This window comes from Seriola aureovittata, chromosome 3 (assembly GCF_021018895.1).
Source record: "Seriola aureovittata isolate HTS-2021-v1 ecotype China chromosome 3, ASM2101889v1, whole genome shotgun sequence".
NCBI lineage: Eukaryota > Metazoa > Chordata > Actinopteri > Carangiformes > Carangidae > Seriola > Seriola aureovittata.
Genome location: NC_079366.1, coordinates 17393085 through 17406632, shown reverse-complemented (window position 1 = coordinate 17406632; position 13548 = coordinate 17393085). Strand labels below are relative to the sequence as shown.

The window sequence follows — 13548 nt, the reverse complement described above, 5'->3', positions numbered from 1 at the left end:
GGTGACACTTTAAACAAATTTCAATAGAGAGAAGCATTTTCAATTTACAGCTTAAATACATTGAATGCTAAGGAATGAGTGCTGTCAGGGCATTTGTGTATGACCTGCTATTAGGTCTGCTCCTACTCCATTATTCAGTAAAAGACTCCCACAAAGCTTGGAAATGTTCACATCCATGCCAGTGTTGTTTGACTTTAATGAAAACAATGCATGTTGAAATGTAAAACATATATTTAAAAAAAAAAAAAAAAAAAATATATATATATATATATATATATATATATATACATTCAACATAATCTTATAGTCCTGTGTCATTAATATAGCCATTCATATGGAGTTGCCCCTCTCGTTGCTGCTAAAACCTGCATCTACTCTGGTGAGATAGACTGTAGACTGTAATGATTCAGCCACTGAGGTGCAATGAAATCCGGCATGGATGATGGACGATAAGGCCTACCTCATAGTTGGCTTTGAATTTCATCTCAAAGTTGTTGTTCCAGCACAGTTGCTCTAGACTTAAAGAATAGTTTCACATTTTCAAATGAATTGTCAGCTGTCCATATGAACACTGAAACAAAAACTGTTCATTAAACAATCCCCTCCTCATACACTTTGAATATAAGGATGTAAGAAGAAACTTGTTCATGGCTAGGATGAACAGGAGGAAAGGTTACAGCAAGCAGAACCTATATCAGAGTTCATATCCACAGCTGACTATTGTTCTTACACAGATTTAAGTACTTATTTACCTCTAATGGGAATTTAGGGGTGGCATGGTCCATATTCAGAAGGTGGGGGGTAAAGGGGCTCAATACAGAGGTGTTGATTTTCAAAAATGACTATTGTATCAGCACCTCTCTGAGATGGTGTCAGCAAAACTGAACTTAATAACCTTTATTGCAGGGCTGGATAGGTGTATCTAATGAAAGTGATAGTATTTAACCCATTTATATCAAGAAAGGCGGAATAATTATTTGCTTTTACTTTGAAAATACCATTCCGGAAGCTTCTTCTGGTCCTCGGTGTTATGGAGAATGTGGTTGTCCCTGACAGAAGTGCCTGTAGGGGACGGTGGTGCTTTAAAAAGTTGAAACAGGAGTTACTTGTTCGTCGGGCGTTGGTTTACCTTTAGTTAAAGACGTCTACAGTGTGGGACAGAACAGCAGCGCCGGACTCCACGTTTGTCTCGACAAGGCACAGTGAAGACAGGAGAAAACAAAATCTGCGCTTTCCTGAAGTTACTGATTGTCGAGTTGGCAAAGGTAATGTACCGTTAGCTAACGGTTGCTAGCTAAGATAGCTAGCTGATTCAACACAGTCGTCCATTCATTTGTTTCTTGTGATGAGTTCGCTCTTGCCGCGGTAAGAAAAATTAGGTATGGTATCTTAAATGTGATATTTATGCATGTGTAATGTTACTCTACAAGCAGTGACACTTGCTCTGTAGCACAGCTAACGTGAACGTAGCTGAAAGGTACATGGGATAAAAGGTCGTTTTTCATCTGTGTTAGACGTGGCTGAACTGCAATGAAAGGCTCTTTATCTTCTACCAGGCTGTAACGGTACGACTGGTACTAAGCAGCACTGGTCAGCTATTACACCTGAACAGGACGAAAGGAAAACCACAGTGTTAGAAAGAAACCAAACTAAACTTTTCTGATACAGCTTTGCATGTTGTAGTAAATCAGCTCTATGTAGCTTAAATTCATGATGTCGAGACAGTTATTAGCAAAGTGAAATACACTCAGTTGGCAGTTTATTAGGAACACCTAGTTAAAATGAATGCAGTCTAAAACAGTAGCCCTGCAATAAATCCTACCATGAAGATTATGATGTTAGAGGAAGAGAAAGAGGTGTTGCTTCAACTTTATGGTCAATTTTGGAGTGTGTCGTTTGTGGTGATGTCGTACTTTTATACTGACGGATGTTTCTATCATTTTGTCCACCCTATTCATTTCAATGAGTGTAGCCTAAATAACAGAAACTCTTCTTTGAATAATGTATAATTGTTGCTGAACACAGAAAGACAAACTACAGCTTCCGCAATTATCATAAAGTTTAATCAACACTTCACACAAACTGAACAATATAACCTTCATTAAGGCAGGGTTTATATTGGTTCTGTTGTATTAGGTTAGTTTTGGCCAGGTGTACCTAATGAACTGGCATCTGGGTGTATATGGACAGAATGAGCATACTCTGTACAGTGTAGCCTAGGGCTGTAACTAATCAATATCAATCAAATCAATCAGCAAGCAATTAGCACATGAACTGATATTGAAAACAATATCAGTTCATGTGCTAATTGTTTTCACAATCAGACATTCCTAAATTGCAAGGTAATGTGTTTAAATTGCTTTTGATCAACCAACATTAAAAAACCTAAAGATATGAAATTAAAAGTCATATAAGACACAGAAAGGCAGCAAATCTTTCAGTTAATCAATTATCAAAATATCAACACCTGACAAACTGATAAATCGACTAATCTTAAAGGCTCTAAAGGCTTGGCAAGGTAAAAGGTGAACCATGTTAACTGATTTGAGCAGAACTATTCAAAATGAGAACTGTTGACTGAGAATAGTGATATTGAAAGAAACTAAACTAACTTTTCTGATGCAGCCTTGGCTTTAGGATTAAATCAGCCCAATAAAAAGTTGTGTTTCGAGTGCTTTATGTTATTTTTTTATCCTGTCTTTACATTTCCAGATGTTCCAGATAAAAAGGATCTGTTGCATTGGTGCTGGATATGTAGGAGGTCCAACATGCAGTGTGATCGCCCAGATGTGTCCAGAGATCACAGTGACTGTCGTGGATGTGAATGAGTCCCGCATCAAAGCCTGGAACTCAGACACTCTGCCCATATATGAGGTAGCATTTAAATGTTATTATCAAAAAAAATCAGAGTTAAAGGTATTATAGCAGCAGAATGTGTAATTTCTTGTGAAACTTTATCAAGGCATGAGTCATAATTTTCTAGGAGCGCTGATATGCCGTGTGTGTTTCCCCTACATTCTTATCTCACCTTTGACATCTATGAAATAACTGTTGCTTCATTATTTAAACTTGTTGAAAAAGTAGATGTTGCTAGGCAAAGCCACTGTTTTTGTATTGTATTACTCCATCGTGGGCTAAAATGAAACATAAATTAGTTCCAGACTGTTTCGTAACTTCTCTACGTCAACCAGAACCACGAGGTATTGCGTCATCATGGATAAGTAGTGTAAATGGAAATTGGTGACAAGTCATTATGAACTTGTATTATACTTGTAACCATGCCATGTTTTTTCCTACGCATCCACTGACACACCCTCTATTTCTCGTTTTCCCACTTCCTCTCATTTCAGCCGGGTCTGAAAGAGGTGGTTGAATCATGCAGAGGGAGAAATTTGTTTTTCTCAACGGATATAGACTCAGCCATCAGGGAAGCTGACCTCGTCTTTATCTCTGTGAGTTCATCGGTTCCCCCTGACAACACATGGCAACACTGTTTCTGCTGTTTGGATAGCTAAAGAAATAAATCTGACATTTCTAACACACCATGGTTGCACCTGCTCCACAGGTGAACACCCCAACAAAGACCTATGGGATGGGGAAGGGTCGTGCGGCTGACCTCAAGTTTATCGAGGCGTGTGCTCGGCGGATTGTTGAGGTTTCTGATGGTTACAAGATTGTCACAGAGAAAAGCACTGTCCCAGTTCGAGCTGCTGAAAGCATTCGACGGATATTTGATGCCAACACCAAACCCAGCCTCAACCTACAAGTGTGTATTATTACATGTACAAAACTCTCTCTGATCTGTTGTCGCATGTTTCTAAAGACGTGTCGCTGCTTTAGGTGTTGTCCAACCCAGAGTTCCTTGCAGAGGGAACAGCGGTGCGGGACCTGAAGGAGCCTGACCGTGTCTTGATTGGTGGAGATGAAACAGCTGAAGGTCAAAGAGCAATCAGAGCTCTGTGTGCCGTCTATGAACACTGGGTTCCCAAAGCACGAATCATCACCACCAACACATGGTCATCCGAGCTCTCCAAACTGGTGAGTGTAGGACTATAACTAATGATTATTTTATCAGTTAATTTTCTGGTTATTGTCTCCATTACTCAATGAATCTTTTTGTCAATAAAGTCAGTTTTATTATACAATGCCCATTATAATTTCTCAGACCCTAAGATGACAGATTTAAATTGCTTGTTTTATCTTACCAACAATGCATAACCAAAAGATAATCAGCTTACTATCATATATGAGTATGGCTGCAAGTAACAGTTATCTTCTCAGTTAATCAGTTAATCATTTGGCTTATAAAACAACAATAATACCAACAATTAAAATTGACTGTCACAGTATGTCTTCAAATGCCTTGTTTTGCCAATCAAACTAATAAAACATTTTGCAAAACCAAGAAAAACAGCAAAATCTCACATCTGGAAACATGAACCCATCAGTTGTTTAGATTTTTTAAATTGTCAAAAACACTGGTGGTTCATTTTCTTTCAAACACCTAATCAACTTATTGTTGCAGCTCTATATTTAACTAAGAAAATTCTCACATTCATGCATCACATCTCACATTTTTGCTTGAAGAACGACTGAAACTATGAATCGGTTGTCTTAATAGTTGCCTGTTTTTTCTTTCTTTTTTTTCTGTTGATTACTCTCCTAATCATTGCAGCTCTAAATGAGTGTTCCTTTGAGTGGACTCTTGTATTTTATTGTTGTACAATCTTAAAAAAAAAAAATACATGGCGTGTGTGTCTGTGTATGTAGGCAGCCAATGCCTTCCTGGCACAGCGAATCAGCAGCATCAACAGTATCAGTGCTCTGTGTGAGGCCACCGGAGCTGACGTGGAGGAGGTTGCCAAGGCAATTGGCATGGACCAGAGAATAGGCAGCAAGTTTCTCAAAGCCAGCGTGGGTAAGAGGCGCGGCAATAAGATGTTTCAAGTGAGCTTCTATTTAAAGAGATTGGTACATTTTTGTCTTTCATATATTTGCCTCTGTAACACTCTGACCAGGTTTTGGTGGAAGCTGTTTCCAGAAGGACGTGCTGAATCTGGTGTATCTGTGCGAGGCCCTCAACCTGCCTGAGGTCGCCTCCTACTGGCAGCAGGTGAGAACTACACAGGCTAGCACCTCATATTTGACTTTTCTGGAGGTCTTTTCTATCTGTATTCACCTTACTCTCAATGTCTGTCGATGTTTTTCTCAGGTGATAGACATGAATGAGTACCAGAGGCGACGGTTTGCCTGTAGGATTATTGATTGCCTCTTCAACACTGTTACTGGCAAAAAGATTGCTCTGCTTGGCTTCTCCTTCAAAAAAGATACAGGTGACACAAGGTGAGCCTATTTTCACATTGTTTGTTTTTTACATTGCCTTCTCACACCCTTGTAGATGTTTGTTATCTATAGGTTATTTGTTTATCTTTGATATTTCTTCCATATCAGCTTTGTCAGTTTATTCATTAACTTGGCATTGTTTGGATGAAAGGCCTCTAGAGCCCTATCAACCCTTGTATATACCCTTTGTACATACAAAACATGCAGTCACAGTTGATCACATTTTAATGCGCACATGTGGTGAACTTTGGCCCCGGTCAGGTCAACACTTACCTTACTAGAGCGTGTGTTTGTGTCGCAACTCCAGGGAGTCGTCCAGTATCTACATCTCCAAGTATCTGATGGATGAGGGAGCCAAGCTGTTCATCTACGACCCCAAAGTTCTTAAAGAACAAATCATTCATGACCTCTCCCAGCCCAGCATCTCAGAGGACAACCCAGAAAGAGGTGTGTGTGTTTACAAAGGTTCAAATACAGCTCTGAAAGGCTTGCAAAGCCTCTTTTTTAAGAATTTTTTGTCTTTATTACATAAGATAGAGCTTGTATAGAACTTATTTTGATTGATTAACATTATGTATTATTATTATGTATTTTAAGAAGAAATTCCAGAAATTGAAATCAGCAAAACCCAAGTAGTTGCCAGTTTCTCCTAATACATTTTAACTGCCGTGTAGATGTAATGTAAAATCAGACACTCGACTTACTGCTCAGTAATTGATTTGGTAGATACTACACTGTTTGATGTTCAGAATTCAAACATTTCACTCATTTATTTTGGATATTTTCTTAGTGTCGGAGCTGGTGACTGTAACCTCAGACCCTTATGAGGCTTGCCAGAGTGCACATGCACTGGTCATCTGCACTGAATGGGACATGTTTAAGGTCAGAATAACTTATTTTTTTCATCTTATGAATTGCTTCATCTTGGAGGAATCTGCGAGCATGAATTTCAAAGTCACACCCCCTTAATTCCACCATAGGAACTGGACTACGAGAAGATCTATAAGAAAATGCTGAAGCCAGCCTTTATATTTGATGGTCGCAGAGTGCTGGACCACCTCCACCCTCACCTCCAGAACATTGGCTTCCATGTAAGAAGACAGAAAACACACCTCACTCACTCTCTCACACACACACACACACGCTTCTCATATAAAAAAGTCAGCTGATGAACTGACTGCCACAAGTAACATCTGCCGTTCACCACGTTTTCTCTCCACAGATCGAGACCATCGGTAAGAAGGTGACAGCAACAAGAATCCCCTACACCCCGGCAGCTGTTTGTCCTCGCATCAGTGCCACTGAACCTCCCACCAAGAAAGCCAAAGTCTAAACCTCACTTGACCTCACCAGTCTCACACACACACACATTCCTCTCTCAACCTTTTTATTGTTGGTGAAACGTCAGTACACGCCTACTGCTAAAGGGGAGGTTTGTTAAGCCTTCGGTACGAAATTGTGTGGAAGAAATTCAGTGATAAATCATTCCAGCAACAGTTCATTTTATACATTTCATGTTAAATAGCCTTTATGAACCAAACATTTCAGATGCACTTAGCGTATGTGCTCAGTCTGTTGTAGTCATTTTTAAAGGAACACTAGTTAGTGTTAGTCTACTTTCTTACAGTATTTACTATATAATCAAGTATTATTGCTAAATTGCAAATTTTTATACTATATTTTAAAATATTTTTATAAATCATCTTACTGTATGTTAATCAATATGTCTCCTCTGTATCAGTGACTGTTTACTAATAGGGCCAATGCAATAAAATGTGATGTGAGTCCTTAATTTGGGTGTGTTGTTCCTTCTAAACTGATTTTTAAAAAACTGACACAGAAGTGAAAACCAGCAAATGTAGACTGAGGAGCTTTAATTCTTTAAATATAAATGTACATTTTAAAGATTCGTTTTGTCTAAACAGTCAGTGTGCAAAATAAACATACATCTTTCTTGTCCAGGTGTAAAATTAAAATTTTAGTACATTAGAATAAGCACTGTTTGAGCCCAAATGATCTCTTCTTTACATACAGATGTATCAAAAGTCGCTCTTTTGATATGAAGTACCTGACGAGAGGCCAATTTGGGCTCAACTTGTTCTTTTTCCTAGTGTAATAAAATAGAAATTTTTTAAAGGGAGTCCTTAGCAGGCATAGATTTGTTATAGTATCATGTAATTTTACCTCTGACTTGCTGCAAGAATCATCAAACCAACAGCAAAAAACCCCTCTTGCTTGATTAAATCATTGGTCCTGAAACTGCAGACATCAAAGCACTCATAAACAGAGTGCTCGCTGTGAAAGGTCAGTAGCTCTTTACTTGAAGTCCATGGCCCCTGAGGGGGAGGGAGTTGATGTTGGGTGTAATTTAGGGGCCCCTGAGGTGCAGAGATGGCAAATTACAGCTACTGCTCACACCAGGTTGTATTTTCTCCTGGCAGGGTCACGTGGACACAGTCTGCACCCTGGTTATCTACATATCTGCAGACCTCTTACTGCTTTGTTCTCTTTGATCTCCTTCTAAAATGTACAGGAGACCTCTGGGTTGCCACAGGTAGACAGTAACAACTCACTGCCGTACCCTTATTTACTGCCACCTGCTTCTTCTTTTTAACTGCACAAGTTGTTCCTACTCATTATGATAAATGTGTTTCCTGTGCTATGGTTTACAACAATGCATTGTGCCGCTGCAAGTGTAAAGCTGATTTTGTAACTAAATGCGTGTAGTTAAAAGTATATATGAAGGTAATATGCAGGGCGGACTGTAGAAGCTGCTGGTTTTCATTCTGCTATAGTGACTTCTGCTTTTCTCTTCTCAAGTAGATTCTTCAGGAAGAACTCGCCTGTAAAAAGAAAAAAAACTGATTAGAAAGATGAACTTTGTCCTTCTAGACTCTTCTACTTTTCAGTTTTACATGAATCGTATGTCTAGTGGCTAGTGTTATCGTAGTGAGACTTTTCATTTTATAGTTACTATTATAGTTATTATTCAGTACAATAATTAAAGAAATTTCCCAAAGAAATCAGAAAATCATAATTTCTATGCCTCTTTCCCCCACCCTCCCCACAACCCTGTATCACCTTTCAAAATAAAACTGATGGATTTGGTTTAGAAAAATGTACAAATTTAGTCTTCTTGTATTTTGCACCTTTTCTCTCTACATCAGTATAACTAATGGTAGTCTTGAGTATCAGACCTCACCGTGGTCTCAATCTCAAAACCTGAGCAAAACAAACTCAAACTAACTGCATGTCTAGATGTCACTGTGGGTTAACAAAGGTTTTTTTTTCCAGTTTGGGGAAATTGACCTTTTATGCTGCTGCTTCAATCTTAGCAATGAGTTTCAGCTAGAATAAAATGGATTTTAAATAAGGTAGTCCTTTATGGCACTGGACTGGGCTCTGTATGACTTGTGCATGTATGGTGTATGTGCTATGTAAAGTTTCTCACCTGCTTTGTAGGAGGATCGCACCAGTGGCCCGCTGGCTGTGTAAACAAAGCCCATATCATTCCCAACTTTCTCCCAGTGGGCGAACCTCTCTGGAGTGACGTATTCTTCCACCTAAACCAAAACACGTGTTGTCATTTTACTGAAAGTGCTTTTTCCACGCTGCCGTAGTAAATCGAGAATCCCAAACAGAGAATAAGGAGCTTACCTTCAGGTGGCGTTTAGTGGGCTGCATGTACTGCCCAAGTGTTAGACAGTCCACTCCTGCCTCTCGCAGCTCTGCAACATCAGCACAACAGCGCGATCAGGAAATCATTGTAGTTTACGTCAGAATGTTTTAAGTGTGTCTGTGTGTGTGACTAGTGAAAGTACACACCGGTCAAGGTGTCGCGTATCTGTTGATCAGTCTCCCCCAGTCCCAGCATGATGGAAGTCTTGGTAAGCACAGTGGGTTTGACCTTTTTAGCGTGCTTCAGGACACTCAGAGACTGGTCAAAGTTCGCTCTGGGGTCACGAACATGCCTGGAAAGAGATGGGACAGAACAACATCCTGAGCCATTGAAATAAATCATCCAGAAGGTAAATATCCTGTATATCCTTACACTGATAACATATACCAAGATTACTAAACCACTACAATGTGTTTTTTCTGGGTTTCCACTTCTGCAGTTCATCTAGTATTTATACTAACAGCAGGGAAATGGCTCTTGTGTGCCACCTGCTGGTCATAGTGTGTATTACCTTTTTCCTTCTATGTGACAGACGTCCCTCTTGTGGCAGGGCTGTAACCAACACTATAACTTTTTATTTATACACAGACTAAAACTACACAAAAGACTATCTTGAAAATATTAACTATATTTTTTACCAGCTGGGCTTGATGACAGATACTTTGGATACTTTGATCTTCCCTGTGCAAACTCAGGTTTGTGCAGAGTTTGTTTTCATTTGTTTAACAAGATGCGTATGAGATGATTTTGTGACATCAAAACAAATTTGGAGCCAGTTGCGGTCAAGATGCAACTTAAACAACTGCGACATGGAACCATCAATCCCTATTTCACATACACTGAGAACGGACTTTTCAGTGGGAAATATCGTCTCTAGTAGTTAAAATTTTGAAATGAACAATATTCGCATATTCATAAATTTCATAGATTCTGGATATTACAATGAGGGAAAAAGAGCAAATCTCATTTTAAGGATTTTTTAACTAGTTCACTCAACTTTTTGGAGAAAAAAAAACCTATCAGACACAAATAATATTGCTGAGCAAATTATTTCTTATCTTTCTTGAAACATCTCTGGAGGATACCAAAAGACAATTCAATGAAACTGTTTGTTGTTGTCATTAATCCAATGAATTTGATTCATTTCACTAATATCAGCCTGAACATCTGATGAATTTAAGGCATTAAGACTTTCAACAGAAAATAGATTCTTAGCCTCTAACTTTGTGCATTATTATGTTATAAAAACACAGAAACTACAAGCTGGTAAAATACAGAAGCAATATGTAAAGTCTAAGTACCTTTGCAGCTCACGCACTGTCTCCACATTGTGGGCATACACATCTAACCCAGACAGTGCGATCTTCTCTACAGCTGTTAGGTCACCACGAAAATCAGGGGTCAGACATTCAACCAGGATCTGAGAATTTCTGGATGAGGATGACAAAGGTGCTTATTTATTAATTTTGCACAGATATTAAGATACAAACTCCCAATATATCCAAAAGGGATGGGACACTTTACCTCTGCTTCAGGTTAGAGACAGTCTTAGCAAAGTGCTCTGCTCCTCCGTCAGCAATATCTGCACAAAAAGGAAAAACTGGCATTAGAACAGGCCATTAATGCCATTATTTTGAATTTGTAGACATTTGTATTTTTTGTGAACTTTATTTAAAATCTGTGGGAAAATAACTAATGTCTCTGAATAGTTGGTATTTACACTGATTTATAAGTCATGTGACTGACAGATCTAAAGAAATCAGAAACAACCCCAGATTCCATCCTGATGAAGATATTGTTGGCAAAAAAAACAACAACATTTGGACATAAAGCATGGTGTGTTGGAAAAGAGTGTGGAAAGAGATGGACTGAAGCTCTGAGTTTACTTGGCTAAGAATAGTCCAGAATACATAATCATTTTACATCAGTTTATCTTCCAGCTTTGAGAGTTTCTTTGCTGCCAATGATGTAAAGTAGCAGTAACAGTAGGGAAGAGTTGGGAGGACACACTGTTATAGGAGGTCATTACCATCTCTGTCAACTGAGGTGAGAACCACATAGTCCAGCCCCCAGGCAGCGATGGCCTTGGCTGTATTGTATGGCTCGTCTGGGTCCAAAGGTGGGGGTTTACGGGCCGTCTTTACGGAGCAAAACCTGCATCCACGGGTACATGTGTCTCCCATCAGCTGTATACAGAGAGAGAGCAAGTGTACAGAAAACGATATCAAAGTGCTCCTTTGTTGAAAATCAGAGGTTAATCCATAACTGGCAGTGAATTCAGCTGCACATCAAAGAGTCACCGTTTGTCAGGAGACTGACCATGATGGTGGCTGTGGCCGTTGCGTATTCTCCTCCTCCCCAGCATTCCCCAATGTTTGGACATCTGGCCTCCTCACACACCTGAGGACAAAGACGAGAGAAACACATCTTCAAATGCCCAAGAACTTGACCCAGGGTGTAAAATGACAAAACGAACAAAAGACAGACTTAACAACTACAAAACCCACGTTTCAAGACCGGCAGACACCCTGTGGAAAAACAATATCCAAACTGTTAACTGTATTTGAAAGGCAAGTAGTTTTGTAATCGCCTGGCCTCTCGTATACCAAAGTCATATTTCAGACGTCTCAATATGTCTGTGCACACCATTAGTTGTTTATATTTTTAAGTGAGCTCAAAGCAGCTGGGACAGTGGACAACACTGACATTCATGCACTCACAGATATGAAACTTACAGTGTGCAGGTTGAGATTTCTTAGCGTGTTCTTCAGCCTGTTGTAGTTCTTTCCAATGGGGATCTCTGTCTTGAGCCAAGGAGGAAGCCGTAGCCTGTATTGATATAACAGAGCTATTCAGTAAATGTGCAATGTATGTGTGGACATCGGTGCTATCATAGTATATGTCCCTACGCATTGTGGTAGGGTAACTTTTGTGGAAATTCAACTGAAAAAATATTTAAGGATAAAATAATCAGATGGTAATGTAACCTCAAAATCATGTAAATCAATGAGGAATTTTTTTTTACACTGATTAAAAAAGCTTGTGTATCCATACTGACATGAAGGAGTCCAACTTAATAATTAAAATAACAATGATGATCTAGAAATAAGATGCCAAATGGAGCGGTAAAACTTTGTCTGCTTGCTTATGAACGATTGCATCAATGTAATGTTATATCCTGTTTTATATCCCGCCTTCAACTATTTCTCTTAAAACTATGATTTCAAGGACACTTAACCTTCATGTTGAACACAGTCTGGGATAAGGTTTAGTCTGATCTGGTCTTTGAACCCTTCTGATAACAAACATACCGCACTTCACAGACGGTTTTCTTGAACCTGCAAGAGCTGGAAATCCCGACTGTCTCTCTCCTGTTTACCACAGCTGCAATGTCTCTGCTGTCTTACCTCTCTCCCTTCTGTCTCTTCAGGGTGCCTCTGTACTCAGCCCACTTGCTTTTCTCAGACAGATCCCCTGAAATAAAGTCTTGCAGATCAGGCCCGTCGTCGCTCAGAAGCTCCTTCTTTCTGTCAGCCCGGTCTGGGGAGGATTTGGCCACAGTTGATAGACTGCTGGTATAAACCTGTAGAGGCAGGACCGGTGGGTTAGTTCTGGTATCTCAACTTTACTGAGTCTTTTCTTAAATTCACACACTGTCATAATGTTCACGGCAACTTATTTTGATGTGAACAGTCACTGCAGCTTAGGTGCAAAACATACACCACTGCAGGTTGTACTTCAAGGCCCGTGACACAGGCTTCACCTCCGACGGATCCCGTCAACAGATCACCCACACCATCGCTGTTCGTGAACTGGACAATGTCCGAGTGGTAATACTCACATGTGGGATGCATCTGGGACTCAGCCACAGATGGTTTGTGGAGAAACGACCAGCAACGCAGCAACTTCGTTTCAGCAACGCCATGACTTTAGTTAGCAGGCGACTTGTCATTAGCCACAAACCCTGGACGAACGGCTGCTTTGGTCTGGTGTTATATTCACGTAATGTCTGCAGAGTAGGAAAATATGAAAACCTCCGAGTTAATCGATATCAATACGTCTTACGGTTAAAAACAATCAAAACAGCAGCATAAAAGTTGCATACAAAACATAGTTGACAGCTCAAACAACAACAAAAAAAAAAATCAGGATATCTCCTGAAGACTAAAGATCGCACTGAGCTTGCAGTTTTTCCGATATGACCTGAACGCGGCACAGGTAAGTGGAAGAAAATGCTGCTAATAACTAGAAATAAATTAACAGCTTCTCTATGTTTAGTTGGTATTTGCGGCCAGTTTTACCTCTAAAAGGTTTGGCCACACTTTTGACGGGAGTATTATGTATCCATACTTCGTCAATTTGTGATCATCACTAAGATCGTCTGGTAATGCCTGATGACGACACGTACGTGCTCTACAACAGCGTCGTGACGTCCTTCCTTCTTCCTTTCCTCTGCTACCGGCGAGGTGAGGATATCCAAGAAATTGTTCACCGGGTTTTATCTAACTCCATCTGTGGCAATTAAA

At 39.7% G+C, this 13548-nt stretch overlaps 2 protein-coding genes across 3 annotated transcripts; one reads left to right on the top strand and one right to left on the bottom strand.

Moving 5' to 3' along the window:
* The first annotated feature begins 339 nt into the window (after positions 1–339).
* On the top strand, positions 340–7135 carry ugdh (UDP-glucose 6-dehydrogenase). 2 transcript variants are annotated; one of them, XM_056371285.1, is made up of 12 exons: positions 777–1265; positions 2713–2874; positions 3351–3452; positions 3566–3766; positions 3841–4038; positions 4771–4918; positions 5019–5113; positions 5213–5343; positions 5651–5790; positions 6134–6225; positions 6324–6434; positions 6566–7135. In XM_056371285.1, exons 2-12 carry the CDS (start codon positions 2713–2715, stop codon positions 6674–6676), a joined length of 1491 nt encoding a protein of 496 aa, XP_056227260.1. In that variant the 5' UTR covers positions 777–1265; the 3' UTR covers positions 6677–7135. The 2 variants fall into 2 exon arrangements, with proteins under 2 accessions (XP_056227262.1, XP_056227260.1); XM_056371287.1 differs by lacking the exons at positions 6134–6225; positions 6566–7135 and having other exon boundaries at positions 340–1265; positions 6274–6359.
* A 65-nt stretch (positions 7136–7200) lies between these two features.
* On the bottom strand, positions 7201–13021 carry lias (lipoic acid synthetase). The gene is made up of 11 exons (XM_056371288.1): positions 12864–13021; positions 12430–12605; positions 11758–11851; positions 11342–11422; positions 11052–11208; positions 10547–10604; positions 10324–10452; positions 9169–9314; positions 9001–9071; positions 8795–8906; positions 7201–8186 (listed from the first exon to the last, which is right to left on the bottom strand). The coding sequence occupies exons 1-11, from the start codon at positions 12972–12974 to the stop codon at positions 8125–8127; spliced, it is 1197 nt and encodes a 398-aa protein (XP_056227263.1). The 5' UTR covers positions 12975–13021; the 3' UTR covers positions 7201–8124.
* Positions 13022–13548: the final 527 nt, after the last annotated feature.